Below are 22404 nucleotides of genomic sequence, written 5' to 3' on the forward strand. Positions count from 1 at the left end.
TAAAGTGGCAATAAAAGATTATTAAGGATGGTTGTCCTTAATTTCCAAAATGAAAATTTAACTGTGTAAGATTTAAGAGGTGATAATCTGCGTTATGACCCTGATTGAAACATTTTTCAAGTGTTTCTATTGCCAAAATGAAAATACTTTCAGAAGGCATAAGCAGTTTGAAAAGATAAACTTAAAATAGAAATTACATTTTGATTCAGAAGTTGGCATTTGAGTACACTCAGACAAACTACAGATTTTGGAGAAACTATCCAGTTTCTTGAACTACCAGGAATTAGATTAACTACATAATGCAACAAATTTTAAAGAAAAGAAAAACGATTTAATTTAAACATTAATTCATTAATTTTGGGCACTAAAATGATGGAATCAGCTTTAACTTCTCTGCATCAGAAAGTCTGGAGAGCAAAAAATCACTGTAGGAACATATTAAAATCTCACAGACTTTATTACTGGATCAATTAAAAATAAAGCAAAATAATTAAAAGATAGGATTTTTTTTTTCCTCCTTTCTGTGTTTACATCTTTTTCACTCCTTCCTTGTTCTTTTACCCAGCGCAGAAAGTATTACACCAAAAGTCCTGGTCTACTTTTGCACTAATTATTTCCCCTTCATTTACACGAGGGCAATATATTAAAAGTTCCAGCAAAATCAAAACAAAGATTAAATGTAAAGAAAAAAATAAAAATCAAAAGTAATATAACCAAAAATCCCTCAATGATTTTTGCTGATGTCCCCTTAATGAGGGGTGAGGAATAAATCAGAAGACAGAATTCAGAAGAGTCTTGATAAATGAAAGCATCCTGGAAAAACGTGGGTAAGCACACATATATGAAGTGCTTATATGAATAAGATAAGGAAAAATATATATATCTGCTTTGCAGAAAAGGATTTTTCCATTATAATGAATTAAAAATAAAGTGTGAGACACCACCACTCTTGCAAATAAATAAATGAATAAATAAACTACCATGTAGTAACATATAAACAGGAAGCATCGGTCACATACATATGGGCAATTTTATATTCAGCGTGTACTCTGTGAAATTAGTGCCTTGCTTTGGGCACCGGATTTCAAGAAGTACGTAGATCACACGGAGCAAACAGAGGTAGACCAACAAGTAAAACATGACCTATGAAGAAGGTTTAGAGGGACTGAAGTTCTACGAAAAGATGAGAATGAAAGGGGTATACACAACAGACACGACTTCAAATACTTAACAGGAACCATAAGGAGAAATGGAAATTTATCCTTCGTTTCCACAGTACATTGAAGGCGATGGATAAGACATTTTTACTAAGGGGGTAAAAAAAACTCTATAATGATAAGCATCAGAAGAGACTATATAATGTTGCCAGAAGGGCATACAGGGCTTAGGAACTAAACAAACAGCTGTAAAAACTGTTTCATAGCAGTTGTCCTGGTCTGGATAGGGAAACAGAAAACTCCAGTCTCCAAGTCCACACTTCTGCACTTATTGAGTGAAAAGAGTTGAATAAACTAACAGCTAACTCTAACAGGCAGAGATCATAACATTGTGCAGATGCTATGGGCACGGTGCTGTCATTTCTCCAGCTGCGGCTTAGCACACTGCTGTAGTCAATTTTGCAGAGCATTATTCATATAGCTAGGGAACAGGAAATATAGTAAGGCTGTTGTCACCAAATAACTACAAGCTAAAATGCTACCAAGCACTTTCTGAAGTGGGCGTTTTGTCTTTTCCACACCTTCACAGTACCACATACTCTCTGGTGCCACTTAACAATAACTTATGCTATCAACTGATCTAACAAGGAACTTGGCATTTTCTGTCTCTTTCTTCCACAACAGTCCTTATATCTCCTCTGCCCCTTGGAGATCCAGTACCACGTTCCCTTCTTCATTGGCTTCATCCAAAGCTGACCGTCTATAGCCATACCACTAAACAAAATGGTACCAGTTCACTCTGCAAACATATTCAGACACTGAAATTCAACTGATTTTTTGGATGACTAGACGGTTAAAACAATCTCTAGAACAACTTCTGACAGCCAGTTTTTCTCTCAAACAAGTCAGTCACTGTTTGGGAGTTTACATGTGACAAGTACCACTCCTAGCACAATAGGATGTAGGTCATTTCATGCCAACTGGTCTCAGTGCTAGAGAGCAGCCAATGGCACCTTCAGTTTACTACTACATCCACACTCATTGTTCTGTGAGGTCGCTCCCACTTAAATGTTCTGGTGTCGCTACTGCAGGAGAGGCTGGCAGAAATATTTAAAGCAGGAAGGAAATTCCTGCTGTACAGGAATTGTACTGCTTGAAATAGTAAGGAAGTAATTATTACAGCATCTAGAAGAAAAGCTGTTGAATTTAGCAATATTAATTGCAGATAGAAATTGAAATGTCCTCTCCTTCCTTCCTGCAGGAGTGAACGTTTGAGAATAAAGTAATCCTTTAAATTGCATTCCATTGTAGAACCCAGTTCCCACTACAGGACAAAGAAAAAGTGATGGGGTTGCATCTCCATCTTGGATGATTAGGAACTCTCTACCCATACAAACATCTTCTAACACTGATACAGTTACTATAATTTAGGAAGAAAGAATATATTTTTGCCATTAGATGGTCAGACGTGGGAAATCAACTCATCTGGTTCACTCTATCAATACTATGCATTTCTGAAAAAAAGAAAATATACTTTTTGACTCTGAATCTCTGATGTGAACTGACAAAGCCTGTAACCTTCCTGGTAAGAATGATGTAACACAGTTATGCCCTTTACTTCAAGAAATGGTTTCAGCTAAAAGCAAAATTGTAATGCACACTCCAAGTTTCCTTCAATTTTGTTGCTTTAAGTCAAATACTTTACTTCACATAACGTTTCTTGTGTTTAACTGTAGCATAACTGTTTACCCAAGTGGCAGCAGCCTACTCTGAGATAAATTAAATGGACATTTATCAAGGGCAAGTTGACAGTTTCAAATGTTAATCATAAGCACTGCAAGACAAGTACAAATAGCTTCTACCTGGAGGCTATATATCCAAATCAGTGGATAGATATTGTAATTAACTTCTACACAATAAAGTACCTTTGGCTTCTGAATTATTGAAGAACATTTCCTGAGAGAGGAAGATGTAAAATGCCATGCAATATATTTATAAGTAGAGTTTACGTACAAATAAAATCTGAAAGCCCTTCTGCCCATATAACACATGCAAGAAAAAGGAAATACTGTTTAAAAACAAATCTCGAGGTCAAGATTTAACTTTTAATTAAACAAACCGCTCAAAAGAGTTCCATCCAACGGAAGCATAATATATGGGCAGAGGGTTTTTTAATTACTATATCTCACTTTATTTTAGTACAGTGAATTATTAAGTAAGAAGATAACGGTTCAGCTACCTCATGTTCTGAGAGAATTTCGAGAAAGCCTAAAAGTAATAATTGCTAAACCAAAAGAGAACATTCATCTAGTGGGAATAACAGTTAACACACTTAAATTCTTAAACCACTCTAGAATTTTTGCCCTAGTCACAGAAATTATTAAGGAAACAACAAAGATGAAGAAAATTTCATAAAAGCACGATGGTAAGTGTCTTCCCATCAGCCTTCACCCTTCAAACCACTGAAGCATCTGCACAATTAAAATGCTAATAAAAGCTAAAAGGTTTTACTTACAGTTAAAACCAGGTTCGATAGTTCTTCCAGCTTCAAGACTGTTTATTGTAATCTGAAAGATGATGTGCAGCAGCAGAAATGATAGACTGGTGAAACACAGAGATTTTAATAATCGTCCTGTATGCCCTAGAAGACAAAATACACATATAGATATATATGTAGTTACAGATGTAGTTGATGAATTTCTAAGCAATGCTTAAAGGTTTTCAGTAATTAAAAAAAAAAAAAAAAATTCTGACCAAGGACATTCTGCAAGTCATTTCGACCTTACTCTTGACTGACCCTCAATGGACAGCACCACAGCTAAAAGCAAAGCCTCGAGTATTCTTTAACTACAAAACCCACTGATCGTTGTTTTTGATATTTCCTTCAACTCTTCCATTAAAATAAAAAACTTTATTTAGTCTTCAAGTAGCAATTATTAACACTACAAATAATATCATTATGCTCCATGTTATCTGATACAAAATATGTACAATAGTTCCAACATTGAGAAAAATCAAAGGCTATTAATCTAATTACACTTTCCAAAACAAATGATGTAGAAGAAGGAATAACAACTCAGGAACCTTAGTTTAGCTCAAAAATAGAGACAAACTTCCAAATGGATGATTTGCTTTGTGTAGACTGCCCTCTTTCTCTTCTTGTAGTAGATTTTTTTTTGAAAATTATTTGCATTACACACTGAAGAATGTTATGCCAAATACACTTGGTTTTAGCTCCTCTATGATTTACCGGATATCTATAGCCAAAAGCCAATATCAAGTGCTTGATGGAGACTTTCAAAATGCCTTATAAATCCTCTAGGAAACACTCAGCTTAATCACGGGCAGCCAAATTTTCAAGGGATGAATAAATAAAGTAAACCATTAGTATTTCAGAAAATATGCAACATTAACAGTAAGCTGTATTGCTGATTAAAGACAACATTACATATCACCCCACTTGACCTACTTACAACAAAATTCTATTTCTTAAGTACTTTATACCTAGATTTTGTACCACCTACATCATGCATTTAAAGGTCATTTTACAAATTTACAGATTGAAAAACTAAACTGCTCAAATTCTTATATGGCTTTATAAATGAAAACAAGGCAATGGGGGGCGGAACCAGCAGATTATACTTGGGAAATGTTCACCTTACATGCATCCTGTTTCTTTTATACTTACTCTGAGTGAGTCTATGGCTAGCAACTTCTAGAAAGAAAGCAATGACTAAGACTGACCTATGCTTTAGTTCAGATTGGATCACTGAGCTGATAAGTTCACAGCTGCATGACAGGGAGTCAACTGTGTCATACTGTGTTTTTTTATTTGCTTCTAGTTTCTCACTGCTCTTGTCTGTTAGTAATAGGCAATAAATTACTTTAATCTCTCTATGCTGAGTCTGTTTTGCCCATGATGGTAATTGGTGAGTGAACTCCTTGCCCTCATCTCAGCAACTGAGCCCCTATTTCTATCCTCCCCTGTTCCTTTGAGCTGGGCACTGAGAGAGCAGCGTAGCCATCAGGATGAGACATTTCAGGCATATGATCAGTGGCCCAAACCATAGTTTAAATGTAAAGAATCAGATAAATACAGTTTTGTAGATTTAGAAAAAGTTATAACTCATTCCATCAGACTCAAGCTTTTGTTATATGTTTGCTATCTTGACAATGCAAATTTTTATTACCAAATGCCTGTGATGATCTTCCTTTAAAAAAAATAATGAGTTTAAATAATTCAAACAAAGTGGAAACAGCAAGCTTAAGTATGAAATTCTGAAATCTGAAAAGGAAGTTATATTTACTAACTACACGGTTTGCGTGAGCTATTCACTCATTTCCAGTGATTGGTCAGACATCAGAGTTCTCAGGTACGAGACAATCCAGGCTGCAGAGCATTACAGAATAGAGCAAAGTTTAATTTCTTTATGTCAGAGATCATTTTTTGTTCTATGTGTACAGAAGTTGTCCACCTGGATTAGGACAAGAATTTCCAAAGAGTATGAATGCATAAGTAGCAAAATATCTCATGTATTCAAAGTCTTGAAGAGTGAATATACGACAATCTACATGTTATTACATCAGTTTTTAAGTGTGCTGTCATATGTAATGAAATACAATGACTGGCAACTCTCAGTATTCAGTTGTTCTTCCTGTATTACCAGATCCCAGGCTGCATACTCTTACATGTACATTATATTTTTATATATATTTATTTTTTTATTTTCAAGCTGAAGATAAACTATTTGACAACACTGACTATACGTACCCAGCATTTCTCTTCAAACACACTTGTAGATTGAACAAAGCATTTAACAACTAACTTTGTGATTGTCCTGCTTTTAGGAACTGTGAAAAATGTTGAAAAAAGCATTTCTTGAAATGCTGAAATGTCAGGAAAACGTCTGCACAAAGTCAAGGAATATTTTTAAAGGATAATTAACACTTATTATAACAAATGAAGACTCAGCTTGATAGTAAATATGGCAGAGGAAATACACTGCTGGAAGGATGCTAGGCACGTTCAGTACACACTATAACATTCCTCGAGGGCTGTTCTCTTCATGACCATCAGTGGGACAGGACCACCATAAGACCATACCAAGCAGCAGCCCTTTGCATTCCCTGTCACATTCAGCTGTGACAGCAGAAAACAGAAGTTTCTGGAGAATAAGAAATACTATGCCCCTTTTAGAGAGACATCAACAACTTGGGAGAAATCAGAGTGCTAGAAAAATCAGTGAATTATTGGATATGTAATTTATGCCAAGGATGAAGTGACAGATTCGGACAAAGGATGAGTTTCAATTTATAGTGGGTTTTGGATAAACCCATTAGTCTGTATTTTTTACTTCCATATTTTTTCATTCTACTGAAAACTCAGTTCTGAACTACACAAAGGAAAAAAAGTTACTGTATATGTATAAGACTGTGTGGAAAGGAAAGAGGAAAAAAAAATCTCAGTTTACACTGGAAATCAAAATGCTACTCTGATTGCTTCCCTTTTGTTTTAGATGTATAGACTCATATATGTTCATAAAGACTTATAGGAAGAATATTCTCACAAAACACCTGTATTTGTAGCTTTAAAACTGGGTTATGATTTTACTCACACTGGTATGGCTCCACCTGCTCCAACCAGGGTGAATGAGCAGAGTATGCCCCAGAACTTGTCTGAATGATTAAAAAAATGAATGTGCTTTCAGGTGTAGTGTGCTGTTCCTCCTGGTACCCTGTAGGACCTATACCTCGCTTCAGAAATATCCTCCAGTGCACTTCAGAAACACAAGAAGCATGCTTCCAGACTCTCAGTCCTTCCAAAAGTCTCTTCTGTCTTCCAGTCAGCCCAGCAAGAATGTGGTCAGGATGCAAAGGCCTTATTGACCTTCTTGTAGCTAGCCTGACTGCAACATTAAACAGGATTCAAGAAGGCCAAAAGCTTTTCAAACGTGGCAGAGGAATCCATTTTTTATTTTCGAAAAGTAATGCAGCCAAGAGCTGGATTAGTGATGGCATGTGCCCTCAGCCACAGGCATGCAATCTTAGTACAACTAACTGTTTGAATGTGCCCAACTGGGAGTGCTGCTGTCAACAAACACATGCATTTCTTCTCTGCTAGCATCACGATTGTTTGAAAAGATGGAGCCTCCACCATGTATCCAGTGTGGAAAAATAGAATGATAATGTTTAGATAGGAAGTCCTGTGATCTTTTTCTGCTACTCCTTTTGTCTAAAATAACAAAGTATGACAGAATTATTACTGCTTAATATGTTGAATTTCCTAAGAACTTATTCCAAAAGGGTGTGCTAAAAAGGACATGGAAAACTGATCAATTGTCACTGAGAACCACTTAAGAATCAAATATATTAGCTTTTACTACAGAATCTGACCAGGAGTCTCATGCTGTTGTGAAGAGCCTATCATAGTGGAAAGTTCTTCAGTTGTTTGCAAGGTGCACTTTCATTCTACAAAGTTTTTTGTTTCTCTCATCCATTAGGTGGGGCACCACAAAAAAACTGCGTGCATCTCTATCCTGACTTTTTTTGCAAGTACTACTATGCACCTATATGCAGAAAGTGATAAGTTCAAAGGGAAAGTATGTACTTTCCCTGCACTAAGCTTGTGGTTTAACTATAACCTTAGTGTCGAACTTTCTCAAGTCAGTTGGGTTTTAGATTGCACCCTGAACTGCTGCTACACTCTCAATTCTGCTTCAACAGTTTTGCTTGGACATTTTTTTTACAAAACACTTTTTATGCCACTCACAGCAGATGAAATACCAAAGTACAAGTCATTTTTCACATGATCTTTGATAGCACACATTGAGTGATAAATATTAATGGATACTTATCTTCTGAACTACTGACATTTCAGTTAATAAAGATACTCTATTACAGACACTCAGGATTCATCTTTTCTTTCATAAACCCTTTCATCAGTAAATGACAAACATAAAACTAAGCATCTCTCAACCACAGTTATGGCTGCAGAAAATTTGTTCTGTGGCACGGACAGGGTCAGTCCCACAGAATTTGTTTCAGCTTGTAATTTGAAAACTTCTTGATTTTCTGTCAGGAGCCATAGAACTACCTCAGAGCCTAACTAAAATCAGAGTCTAGAAACTCTAATCTCTCTAATCTCCTACTCCATGGCTCCAAGTATGAGTCTATCAACACCATCTACAGTATGATCAGGGGCAATTGGGAGTGGAAAGATAATACAATTTCTGTCCCATGGACAAACCTGAAAGGTTGGGGGTAACATGGTCCACAGGAACAAAAAATCAAGATGTCATAATTTCCCAAGTAAAACATATTCAGTGTTTGATCAACTGTTTTTTTTAAGTACATCAAGATACCATGACTTACTTACTGAGATAAATGAATGCTAAGAGTCCTGATTTGAGGCTTGTGCGATGTCTCAGAAGTGATAAAAACTTACAGTTAGTTCCATCTAATCTTCAGAAAAATGTCATCACCCAGTTCCTCATGAACAACTGCCACTTTAGCCACAAGTGTCAAATGTCAAATTCACAAATTTAAGCATATACTGGTGAAAGTTTAAAAGCAATAAAAAAAAGTGGTGACATACCTATCTTACATTTGTCAGGAAAAACTGTGCATTTCCATACACTCAGTCAGCTACACTGGAGAACATAGGTCAGACCCCTCTCCTATGTTCATAAGCGCTATTGTACACTAACTGACACTCTAGACAGCAGGACTGATAACCAAGAAAGGCAAAGAAAGAGCTCAAATGCAAGCTGTAGATACAGCTGAGATTTTCAGAGTTAACTACTGGGTTAAACTTGCAGGATACAGAGCAGATTAACCCGGATCGAGAATGCATTTAAGCACATACTTATCTTCAAGCATATGAGCTGGGAGTAAAGGGCTCTCATTGTTGCATAAAAGGTTCATAAAATAGGTTTGCTTGACTGCTTTACTGCTAGAATATTGACAATTTATGTGGCTATGCCTTAGAGCACACAGCTGGCAAGTCAGAGAAATGAAGCTGTTTTAGATATCCACTGTTCAAATCAGTGCTCTACAGAAGTTAATTTTCCCCGTTTCCTTACAACTACAACACGTACTTATGTCTGTGTGGAGAAGGTAAGCATAGCCTCATTGCTTTCAGCTCTTCTCACCCCCATGCACTTTTGGAGGTACGCAGAGACAGTGCTTCACAGTTTCAGATTCTCTTAAAACTATGCTATGTCTTTGCCACTATTAGTTACGTTATTATGCCATCTTCCCTAGACATAAAGTATCCATAGTATTCCTACATACTTAGTACAGCTATGCTTCAGGGGACAGCACAATGATACTCAGCCCTACAGAAGGACTTGTGTATTGATGGTTGGGTTGTAACAGGTCTTCATGAGTCCAGCATTCAGAGATGTTGTAATGTTTTGACAGAAAAATATCCATGGATGCTTTCCTCGCTTCAAAAGGCTGCTCAATAACCTGTAATTGCTATATTTTAAGTAGATAAAGGAACAAAAATTATGTTAATACCACCGCTGTAAAGTTTTGGCCTTTTGATTGCTGAAACACAATGGGGCAAATGTATGGAGACAGAAGAAAGGAAGGCAATTGCTTGGAATAATTATACTAAGAATAAAATATTATAATATGACAATGACATGCCTTGTACGCAGTACCATTTGCAATTATAAGTCACTGATCCACCAAGTAAAGCAACTGCATATTGGTTCCTCTTCACTAAATCTCAGACATTCTTTGTAAATAGAGAAGGTGGTGTCATTCTTTCACTGCACAGCAAGCATAATCAGTACGTCTAGATTTAGCTTAATAAAACAAATATATATATATATATATATATTTGTTTTTTTCCAATGAGTATCTTACATTTCAGCATCACATAGCAAAGAGTTTGGTCTTACTAGAGCCTTAAACAATGGGCAGACATCACCACAAGAAAACAAAACCATTTGGTTCACTCACTGTATTTCCAGTAGGAAAACAAAAAAAGAGAGCAATTAACTAACGCCACAGTCCATTTCTTACCTATCCAGGTCCAAAATTTAAAATGTGTACCCACAAGCAGCTGCTCAAGATTTCATGCCATTATTTTTAGCTGTTTTTAAAAATACCTGCTCAAGTAGCCTCAGTGAAACCTTGACCAGAGGAGTACAAGATTTCAGACTCAGAATTTTAAGCAAGTTTCCCAACATTTCAAATTTTATCCACACTTTTCTGAATGTGCCCATTAATCTCAGTATTGCAATCCACAGCTCTCTCTAATGTAATAGAAAACTTTTCTAATAATCTTTTAAAAATCAGGATTACTGTGTCCAAAGTAAAATTTGTACTATAATATGTTCCTTTGCATTTAAAATGACTCTATTAGATTATCATAAAAACACAGCAATTTGTAACAGTTTATCACAAAATATGTAACTATCTAAAAATTCTACATTACTTTTTAAAGTAAAACAAAGACAACCAGTTCTGATTTTCTGCATGTAAAAAGCTGATTCCTTTAAGATTCTTGTATATACCCACATATTTCCTTCCATTTTTCTCTTTTAGTAACTACAGAGCTCTAGGAAGGACAAAAAAGTCAGTTTAGAAATGGTCACTGACATTTGCATGAATGCCAAACAGACATGGGTAAACACAATAAAAAATGCTGTGTAATTAAAAAAATAAAGATTATGAAGATGATTTAGAATTTAAAATAAAAAAAGTGTTGCATGGGATAATAAATGCCTACTTACTCCAGCTTCTTGCAGTATTTCCTGTTTTTCCTAGAAGTTTTCATGCCCAAAATACTTCTAGAACTGAGCTGAATCAATACACAATACCATCGTTCAAGCTGGTTATAGTCTCTGACCAGCAAGTTTACACAGGCAATTTACCCATTTTGTTAACAAAATATTTGTCAGAAAAGACTCAGAACTTAACCATTCATTTTTTTCCAGATGATCCTCATATGTTTTCAAAGCAAACAATGGCTACTTGATGTCTGCTTCTCAATTTGACAAGTGACGGTACCAAGTTAAACACAGGAAATAAATATCATCTCAGATACTAGTGCATATGAACACTGAGCAATTTTAAGGCAGAGCTGTTCTTCTACAGGAATATTTGAGGTTTTAAAACACAGTTCCAGTTGCTTCCCCTGAGGAATCTGAATCTCCAGGTTTGCTAATGCAGACAATATTTATTTTGAATTCAAATTAAGTCATTACTATCTGTCAGATGCAGTGCTTACAATGTACTTATATATATATATATATATCATGGTCGTAAGAAACAGGTAATTCTAACTGGAATTCAGTTCCTCCAGCAACAAAGAGTCCAAACAACTCCAAAGTAATGGGTAGTAACAGCAGGACATTTGCTACAGTTACAGTTAAATACAGTATGAAAAAAATCAGTACTTTCTGAGAGGTAAATAACTCTTCTTCCATTAAATACCTAACCACGTGTTAATAAGCAGCAAACAATTTGATGCAAACCACAGTGAGAAGGGAAGGCTAGAAGGTTGTGTAAATAAGTCTAATATAGCTACTGAAAAATAAATCCTAACAGATGATGTCGTCACAAAGTACTAAGTGCTGAACTCAGTGGAAGCTGTGCTACAAATTTCTACTCTTTGCAAAACTCCCAAGAGGCTCAAGATGCTCTCTTGGCTCAGTCAGAAGTCTTGCATATGGTCTACCATCTTTCTTAAGAATTTGCATTAGTTAATTTCTAGAATAAAACAATACAGCTTCTAATTCAACAAAGGGCCCACAAGTTAAAATATATTGATCTTTCAATTTCTCTGCAAAAACTTCTCAGGAAATTAGATCGTGAATTCTATATAATTCTGTGGAGTAGTGGATTGGAAAAAATTGAAGAACTGCAAAATAGTATATCTGACTTGAACACTTGGGAAATTGATGAAAACTTGAACATAGATTAGACTGAAAGGATTAGGCACTGAAGAGGAGTCCATGTAACTAGAAGACTGTAATGCCTAGAAGATCTTAAAAATCTTTGAAGAAACCAAAGGACATGTAGAGAATGATATTTTAGATGAAATAGTGAAGTTGGTTTTCAATAAGCTTCTGAGCTTTATTTCTGAAGAACAAATTTCTATCAGTGACTCTTAAGAGGAAATGAATCACCATGGGAACAGAAGTGATGTCATCTTGGGACATACCAGCTTTTGCTGATTATTTGCCATCCAGCTCAGTTGCAATAGGTTCAGAACAGAAGTATTTTTTTTTCCTTATTAATGACAGAATTATTCCTCTCTGTTACATTCTGTCTAATAATCATATTATGTGTGGAATGGAATGAATGTAAAATATTATGATCTTTAAGGTTCCTTCCAACCTTATTTTATGGTTCACTCAATAAATACACACAAAATCTGAGGACTGAGGAAGTCTTCTACGCTTGCAGAAACATCTGATTTTTCAGGAGAGGAAATCCCAGTATCTCTTAATACTGCAGAAAAGGCTTAGACTAAGGATGAGTAGAACTCAGTGAAATGCTGAAATCCTAAATGCTACTCATGAATTCATGTTAATTATCGATTCTAATATCTTAAATTGCCTCTACGAACAAAAAGAATGGTTGATGGAAGGTATACAAGTAAGAAAAGGCTAAGAGTTGCATTCTAGTACACAAATTTAGGATGAAAAAACGTACTGATTGTTTTTGAATTTCCATCTTAAATTGAAGGCTTTAAAAAGAGATTTGAATTTAATAAGTCCAAGACCAGCCACCAGATTAAAAAAAAAAAAAAAAAAAAAAAAAAAAAAAGAGAGAGAAAGAGAAAAAAAAAATTTAGAATTATTTTTAAGCAGTTGGAAGAAATTCAACTACTGATTAAACCAAAACTCTTGAATAGGAAGCTATAAAGAGCAAGACGACAAACAAAAAAACCCTCTGGAATTGATTATTATTCTGTAATCTTCGTCATCCTACAGTCCACTGTCAAAATATTAGAAACTGTGAATAAAAAAGAAGGTATGAATGTCTTTATCTAAGTTAGTACAAACCAAAAGTCCATTCAAAGTAATCAGAAGCGGCCACAAGCAAATGTCCAGGGAAGCATACCAGTTAGTTTAACACTCCCTCGAAGCCCTAACCATTTCCAGATTTGTTGAACCAGATCTGTTTGGTAAATTTCTGCTTCATGAGCTTCTTTTGCCTCACTCTGAGGTATGCAGATTTTCAGCACATACAACATTCTTCAGCTGGGATTACCATAGGTCAGTTGCTCACTGAATTTCAGAAGCATTTTCCTATTTACTTAATGCCATGTTTCCTAGTTCTCATACCACGAGAAAAAGTGAAGTGTTCCTCTCTACCCATCCTTTTCATTCGAGGCATTACTTTATACCTTTCAATTTTTCATTTGCATTTTTCCCCAGCTAGAGTCTCAGTTTACACAGCCATTCTTCATACACTGTTGCATATACTTCAGTTATCCCCATCAACCCAACTATGAACTCTTTTCCAGTTATATTACATCCCCTTTAGAGTAAGGTACCACAACTACAAAAGACAAGCATATCATGGCTTTATACAGCATAATAACATTCTTCTGTTTCATCATGCATTTTGCTCCTTTACATTCAAAATTCAGCTTCTGCTGAGACACTAAACTGACGGTTCCATGAATGCATATGTCACAGGCCTTGGATTACATTCTTAAGTGTGAGCTCAGAGGTCATTGGTTTATGTGAGAAGGCATTCTTAATTCTCGTTATTATTATTTATTATTAACTTTATATATTCTGTCCCACAAGAACACAAGCGGAATAAAGGAAACTGGTGGATTCACTAACTGGAGATTTCTTCTCTTTCTTCTTTTGTTTTACCTCAGAGGTGCAGCTGTACGCATGGAAGAAATAACGTGTGCTTTAAAATTTTTATATTTCATTAGACATTCAGCAGACCTGCACTTCATGAAATACTCTTCGAAGTTCTCTTGTCACATCAGAGACTTTTGAAGACTGTAAGTTTTATCTGCTTGCTTCTGTATAAATTGCTTCTCACAAAACACAAAACATCTAATGTCTGGAACCTACAGTAAGGAAGACTGCTTAATGTTGAATCAAGCATTTATCACAGACCAACTTATTTCATACACAAATTAAAAACTGTCTATCTGAAGGAAGGTATTTGCAGCCTCCAGAGATAAATACTTGTGTTCTCTCTTTCCCTGTAGGATTTTACTGAAGTTTTTCAAGATACACACGTTTCTCCATTAAGACTAACCAAGCACTCATGGCAAGACATTGGCTTAGTAATGTTTGTGTCCATCTAGATCTAGCATTTCTGGCATTTTGTCCTATGGATGGACATAAGAGGATCAGTAGTTCCATTCTTCCACATATGGCAAAACTGCGGGGATCCTGCAGCCAAGCATAGTAAAACTGCTTCAACACTTGAAACTGAATTTGGCATCTACATTCTGCACACATGTAGTACAATTGTTGTCCAAGCAGTGTCTCAGAATCCAAGAGGCCTCTAGGGCAGAATGTGAGACATCACTGGGATTTCTCACACATCTGCCTTTCTGCTAGAAGGATTTGGAATCATCCCCTACATAATAGTGGGGCCGGTCAGAACAACCTCCTCAAATCTTGCAAGAAGCGCTAGGACTGCAGTATTTGCATTTCCTCTTTTAGATGCCTTTTAGAACAGGTTGTCTCTTGAGCAGTTTTAAATACTTTTTCTTATGATAGGAGATCTAGGTTTGGAACAAAGAAGCAGTTGACTAGATGACCTTTCAAGGTCCATTCCAACTAAAACAATTCTATGATACTTACAGAAAATAATAATGTGGAAATAGTCTATAAGATGATGCACTGGAATATATGAATTACCATGTTTCATAGGGTACGGTTTAAGCATTCTGCAAAATAAGATGTTTTCACAGTCTGAATTTTTTCAGTGATTACTGATGCTTCCTTTTCAGAAGAAAAACTAATGGGAATGCTGAGTAACAAAGTGTTGAAACTATGGAAGATATGAGGGATAATGATATTCCTGTGCTCTTCACAATTAATGAAAGCGATGACTCAGTTCTTTACCATGAAGTGTGTGCTACAAGCTTTCATGTGGAGAAAGGGGTAGAAAAGTTACCTCTATCATTCTCAGAGACTGTGCAGGAAGAAGAAAATAATTTACTTTTGAAGACTGCTTTGGTATTTTTCATAACCCAGAAGATTGGACAACAATCAAGGACAATCAAACATTGCAGAATATTAACCCTAAACAAAAGAACTGCCCAAAAGAGAAGTATGATTCTACGACTCTATGATTCTACCCCACTATCCTGTGCTTTGTGCCTTTTTGTTGAATGACCAAGAGTAAGAGTAAGGTCCAAGTACTCTCTTCAAAAGTCACTGCAAGTCAGGGCAACTTGAGTTTGGATGCAAAGAACATGGTATTTTCCTGTCTTGCAAGGCTAGGAAGATAAGCAGTTGAAAAATTCATTTGTATCTGTTAAACCCAGAGATTCAAGTGTGGAAGACTTCTACATGACTGTATGTTCATATGGCTATACAACTGCTGAATGAAATGCAGTGCCTAATCTGCAGTAAGCATATCTTGACTAGTGCTATGACTGTTCTGTAGAACGATAATAAAAAATTGCCTGTAATACAAGATTTTTGTGATTAGGAGTGAATGACAAATATATTCTAATATGAAAGAAACTGAAATATACCACATGTCCCCTTGCATATAGATCCGTCTATACCTTTGGATAACCTCAAAATCATTGCTATGAAACAGATGCAAAGTTTGGTTTTGAAATTGTAATGGAGACAAAAATTGACTTATTTTAGTTTATCACTGTGCTTGTGCATGCATATACATGAACATACAAGAGCTATGCTAGCTACATAAAACTATCCTTGCAGTGTAATTAATAGTCTCACTCAATGAGAGGGAAGCAACAGTATGGAAAATACATTCTTTTAATCTAGATTCAGCCTTGTAAAAAAAACACCTGTGCTTCTATAATTACAGAAAACAGATGGCACATGCTGGGAAAGCAAAGATTCTGCTTTGTAAAACATTACAACAAAACCACAACTGAATATAAATATAATCTAGCTAAGTGCCGTATTAACATTCATAACATAAAATAAGACTGAATTTTTAAGTTGTTTTTTAAAATAATTTAATGTTTTCTATTTTTTCATACAATATTTTGCTACTAGTCTGGAATATTAAAATAGAGTTACATAACTTAGGAAGAAGCAATTCAGATTCCAACATAGTGTGCTAATGAGTGTGTAATAGAATGAAATGTCCAAAAAAATATACTTCTGAGAATTTAATAGGACTATAGTTAAAATCTTTTTGAAATGTAATAAAGTGCGATAATAAAGGAGAAACGTGTATTTGATACTATGTTCCAAAACCCCAACTAAAACACTGGGGTCCACTGCTTAAACAAAAATAAGCCATATTTCTTACAAATGCATACTCCTGGCATAAATCACATCTGTATCAGTGTAGCGTCAGTAGCCTAAGCTATTTTCCAGTCAGATAACTTCAGACTTTTTCTTATTCTACAACATAATAAAAATATTTCAAATGAAGCAGCGTTAAACAAAGCTCACAAAAGTCAAAGTCTAAATCTATTTTTCATTGCCAATGTTTAATAATTCAGGGTGAAATTCAAATTGCTAAAATAACTTTCACAACACTTGGATGGAGGAATGAAATGCCACTGTTCAGTTCAGGAAATCAAAACTATAATTATTTAGTTTGAACCTACTAAAACTTAGATATTTTATTTCTTCCTTATTTTTTCTACATAGCAAAGTGAAGAATTTCCACTTCTGCAAATACCAACATTTCCCCATGAAAAAAAATAAGATTGATTTTGTTGCAGCACATACTCCCTTCTAAAAAGAACATGCAAATTAATAACAGTGCACTGGGAATTTTTTAGAGATGTTATGAAATCACGGAAAGAAGATGTTGAAGAAAGAACAGCAGGAACAGGCAGCATTAGCAAATGTCCTCTGAGGTGTTAGTGACACTTAAAGGCAGCACCAAATTGACTATTTTCTTAGAAGTGTAAGGTTGCTGTAATAGATGACGGCAAGAGTTTCTACAAGGAGTTTAGGGCCACTTGCTGAGGATAACCTCTGGAGCACATTTAGGGCTTTTTGCCACATGTAACTAATGCAGACTTACAAACCTATGCTAATATAACCATGTTTGTGTTTATATAACTCCACGGCAACATTTGATCTCTCTACATAATAGATAGCTCTCTCTGTAATGTATATCTGAGAACACTTTTGCAGGCGCAGTGACATTAACACCACTCCAAATTCACACTGTCTCACACCTAAAAGCTGGGGTATTACAGAATAAATAAAATCAACTCCATTGCAAACACATTACATGGGCCACTGCTGCAGGGGTCAGGAATGGAGATGGGCCACCCTCCATTGCCCAGCTCTGGGGCAGACAAGTCACATCAGCCTGCTTTTCTCCTTCACCTTGCAAGGGGCACACACACCCCCTCCCGAATGCTGAGATCTGCTCTGCTGCCAACACAAGCTAAGCTTCCAGCAAAGCAGCGCAGATATTTTACTCCCTGACCCTCTGCTGACGCCCAACACAAATAGTAGGAGCACAACAGCCTGCCATGACAGTAGTTGAACAGCTATTTGGGTTTCTGCACTGCTCAGAGGCAAGGAAAAGAAGTATTCTCCTTTATTATTATACCACGTTTCCCTGTATATGTCAACTGTTTCTTAGTTACAGAAAACTGAACTCTTTCCAGACAAGTGTAATGAATCTTCAGAAAAGGAGTAACTTTTATTTATTTTTTAAAGTGCTTTAAAGAAACTCCCAAAAGGAATTAACATTTTTATTTACAGCCTTGTCTGGTCAGATGTGAACACATTTCTATGCAGCCACCTCATGGTAGTGTATCCGAGCCATCTTGTAATGAAGTTATTGTGAACATATCAGTAAGACGTGATCCCACATATTTAAGTCATTACAGAGAACTTTGGCATGGATCAAAGTACATTAGTTACTTTATTTACAGCTGAGTCAATCTCCATTAGGTATGATTAACATTTGGCCTAACTTTTCTCTGTCTTGAAGCTAAAGGAGCCTCCTTTAAAGTTCAAGATTAAATTCATGTTTTTGAGGTTTACATCATTATTTCAGCTCTGACTCAACATTCCCATTACCATTATCTCTTGTTTAGGTAAAATAAAAGGAATAGAACAGGACATAAAATCAATGTGCCCAACATTTTTTCATTAGACCAATAGAATGCCTAATTAATAACATAGAGCATAACAACAGATTGAGATACGTGGCAAAAAGCTCCTATTTGCATTGTACTGCAGATGACATTTTTAAACATGTACAAGTCTCTACAGAGACCTTCCAGAGAATACATACCGGAACTGATAGGTGGAGACTGAAAAGAACTGAGAGAGTTGCACTGATGATACCAATCTTGTTTAGTCTTCCAAAATATTTTTGTGAGTGTTTTGTTGATCACATTAACTAGCTAGAAAGCTGTCAGTTCACTTTCTTCCACTGTTGCTGACAGTAAGAGAGTGACATGAAATCACATGCAAAAAGTAATCTCATCACTTTAGAGACAAACAGTCTCATAGTCATGGAGGATGCCTAATCTCTGAAGGACAGCCCTGCACAGCATCCCATCTGCTGCCAGTTCTTGGCATCTTCAGTGAAATTCCAGAGCATTCACCCCTCTAATGGCACCATTCTCACAATGAATGGCAACTCACCCTCATTTTCCTCCTTTGCTTATGGGGATTTGAACCCTATTGCCCACTGCATCACTGACAGAGGGGCCTGCCTGAAACTGCCAAGACCCCAAGGTTTGCTCAGCACTGAGCAACACAGTGAGCAAGAATGCAACAGGTATTACCTGATGATGATGAGATGAACTGCACAGACATTGATTCCAGCTCTCCTCACTTCCCTATGCCATAACCACTAACATATCCCCTGGTTCCCACTGACCTACCACATTTTGTCTCCTAGGAAGCATGGACTAAGGGACATGAATGTATGCCTTGCAATGGCTTTCATGCCAGACAACTCAGCCTTTCCAAGCCAATCCAGGGAATGTCCCTGGAGGTAGCTCATATATCACAAATTTGAGATACTTGAGTTTAGCTGATAACTGGGCAGAGATTTTGAGGAGCCAGTGTTTTGGGACATGCTTTATTTGGACATCTCATATAGAGCTTAGGTGGCTCTAAATATCTAACTGTTTCTGCAATTCCACCTTCTGGCCTCAAATGCCTTCAGATACACCCTGTTCCATCAGCAACCAGACAGATAAACCACGTAATTTTTTCCTACATCTACACTTATCTGTGAGTAGAGCTCTGATGCACAAGCTCTTCCACGAGTTGGTAAGTCCTGTGGTAGCTTGAAAATTTCTATGTCTGGACAAAAAGGTGGCAAAGACAACATTACTCCATAGTTTGAAAAATATTCAGTAACAGTTATCTACTGCCTCTCCTTCAATCTTCTCAATCCCTTTGATACATATTTCTTAAGGACTTGAAAAGGCCAGTCAGTGAATAAAGGAAGCTCTGTGTGATTAATATAATGATTCAAAAGAACCTCTAGGTAAATACTGAGTGACAAGCCCATATATCAAATTCTGAATTCTGAAAATGAAAAGTATCTGTCAGGGACACTTATTGATAATATCACTGCTCCACCTCCAACTACAAATGTGTTTAGGAAAATACGCATCTAGCTCCTCACATGCATCTAAAATAAATACACTCCAGACTCCAGTAATCAAGAAAGATCCCAGATGATGACTGTCTGAAATATTTAGGTTTTGCAGTGTTGAAACTGTAAAATCCCTTATTCCTTGTTTAGTAATCTCTGTAAATCCTGAATGAATATTTCTATATGCCATGAAGATTCTTACTGTAGTACTGTGATCAGCATATATATAAACTCTTGAGTTACCATAACCAATTGTAGGATTTACTGGATCAGATGGGATCTGGATGGCTCAAAATATACTTCCACAAATGTAGAAGTAAAACCTGAAATGATGCTGTCAAAAGTTACTAATGTTAAGTGTAAAGAAAGTCAACACATAAGCAGGCTGTGAAAAGGTTGAAGGAATCCAGTAGTTCATCACAGAACTGTATTTCAGGCTCAAGAACTGCAGTAAGTGGAAGGAAAAACTGTTGAATGCACATATGTATGCTGATCACCTGGACTGCCCAAATTCTATCAGAATAGATGTGGGAGAAGGAATAAAAAAACAAGCAGCATTTAAGGACTCTAAGTCACTCTTCAATAGGTAAATAAAGTAGCAGAAACAAGTTCTGAACTATAACAGCACAGTACTGAAAGTAAAAAAGTTAAGTCAGTTCTGCGTCACGCAGAAGAAATAGCATATTAAATAAAAGAGATCCTTTTTATACCTGGAAATTGCAGGCTACTGAATGAAGGAGACGGGAAACATTCTGGAATTTGGAATATGCTTAAAAGGCCTAACAACTAGAACAGGTGCTGTCTGCCATCCAAAATGACTTTGAAGGGATGACAGACAATTAATGGAAACTCTGAGTCATCATCCACAGTATTGCTTGCTTAGCCATACAGAAGTCTGAAGCAGAACACTAACTTATTTTCTACAACTTGAACACCTTCTGCTATTGAAATCTATGATCTTATGAAGCTCCACACACTGTAAAATCTGAACATTGTAAATGGATTAGGAAACTAGCCAGTCTATACTGAAACACCTGAACACTTCAAGATTTAACAGACACAGTACTTCCAAAAAATAACTGCAAGTTAAATGTGAAGGGTGAATGCTTGAGCTGTTGTGAGTCAACATTGCTCCACTGAAGTCAATTGCACTACACTGTTCAAAGAGAATCCATGCTCTAACATAAACAAGCTTTATGCAAGCATTCCCAATTTTGTAACGAAATTTTACGTGCCAGTCAGATCACATTTCTCTACTTCAAGAATATAAATGAAGCAACTCTGTAGAAATTTCTGTTGGTAACATGAAGGCAAAATCTGGCAGAAGGAAAGCTTCCACAAACACTCAGCATGGGTTTTAAAATATTGTTGCTTTCACACTGAAAAAAACTGATTTATCTTTCACTATCAGATGGACTCAGGTAAGATGAGTGAATTCTCTAAGAAAGATGGAATGCCCCACTTCATGCCTCTTCCACTCCTACTCTGTATGCTACTTAGTATTGAATTCAAATTGATTCAAAAACCCAGGGGAAAACTTGGTTTTCCCCTGAAACTAAAACTACAACAACACACCATCTCATACCACTACTTTTAAGGGCTTGTTTTGTGTTGTCTACAGAGAAGTGTTTCAGACAGCCTGTCTTTAAGCACCAGGGCATTCAGTTAAGACAGAAACTAACTAGGAAAAAAGTTTCTAAAGCAAAAAATAGATTGGTAACTTCAACAGCTCCTTTCAGTCCTTGAACTGAGTGCTCAAGATGTTCATATTCCTAAAGGTTAGAAGAAAAGTACAGCACCTGGTCCTACCATGAGCAGCTTGGGGATCAGGCACAGCACCCGTTATGTATCTCCTGAACATCACGTAAGAGTCAGGTATGTACTGTACAGATCCAGTGCTGGCAAAATAACTACTACAACATCCAGGAACACAAAAGATCTGCCTTCTACCAGCAATCCCACTACTACTACTACTACTACAAATAAATAAATAAATAAAGTATTTTACTATCAGGCAATAATTAAATATAGTTTATGAAGTGCTGCAAGTACGAGAGCAGAAGAACAGGACAGGAAGCTAGATTCTCAATCTCTGATCCGTGGCATGACTGTGGCAGACAGAAAAGCATTCCAGAAGAAGTGAGTTATGTGAGAGGGCAAGAGGAAAGGAGAAAGGACAACTCAAGTATGCATTGCAGATATAAGCAGTGAGAGCTGGCAGTTGTACCCAACCATCCCTGCCTTTGCAAGGGTTTAGGTATGGAATCTCAGAAAATCTGTCTTCTGCAAAGTCAAATACAAAGACAAAAAAATGAGAGGATTAAAACGAAGTGGGGACACATTTTTAAAGTAGTATTGTTCCCAAATATTTAGTGTTCCACTTTCTTATTCATTAAATGTGTCTCTATCCTTGGCTGCCTGAATGTGTTTATAAGCATCCCCTTCACATTTCCTGTAACATTCGTAACAGTAAAAGAACTACAAGGTCCTTTCTTAT

At 36.3% G+C, this 22404-nt stretch overlaps 1 protein-coding gene across 1 annotated transcript in view; it reads right to left on the minus strand.

The window, feature by feature from the left end:
- The window catches only part of PIEZO2 (piezo type mechanosensitive ion channel component 2), a gene marked incomplete at both ends in the record, with an annotated part of 287728 nt that overhangs the window by 179982 nt on the left and 85342 nt on the right, over positions 1-22404 (minus strand). The window contains one exon of the mRNA XM_079533880.1: positions 3673-3798. Coding sequence (XP_079390006.1) covers positions 3673-3798 — 126 coding nt within the window. The remainder of the gene's footprint in view (positions 1-3672; positions 3799-22404) is intronic.

This window comes from Tetrao urogallus (assembly GCF_951394365.1).
Source record: "Tetrao urogallus genome assembly, chromosome: 3".
Taxonomy (NCBI): Eukaryota; Metazoa; Chordata; class Aves; order Galliformes; family Phasianidae; genus Tetrao; species Tetrao urogallus.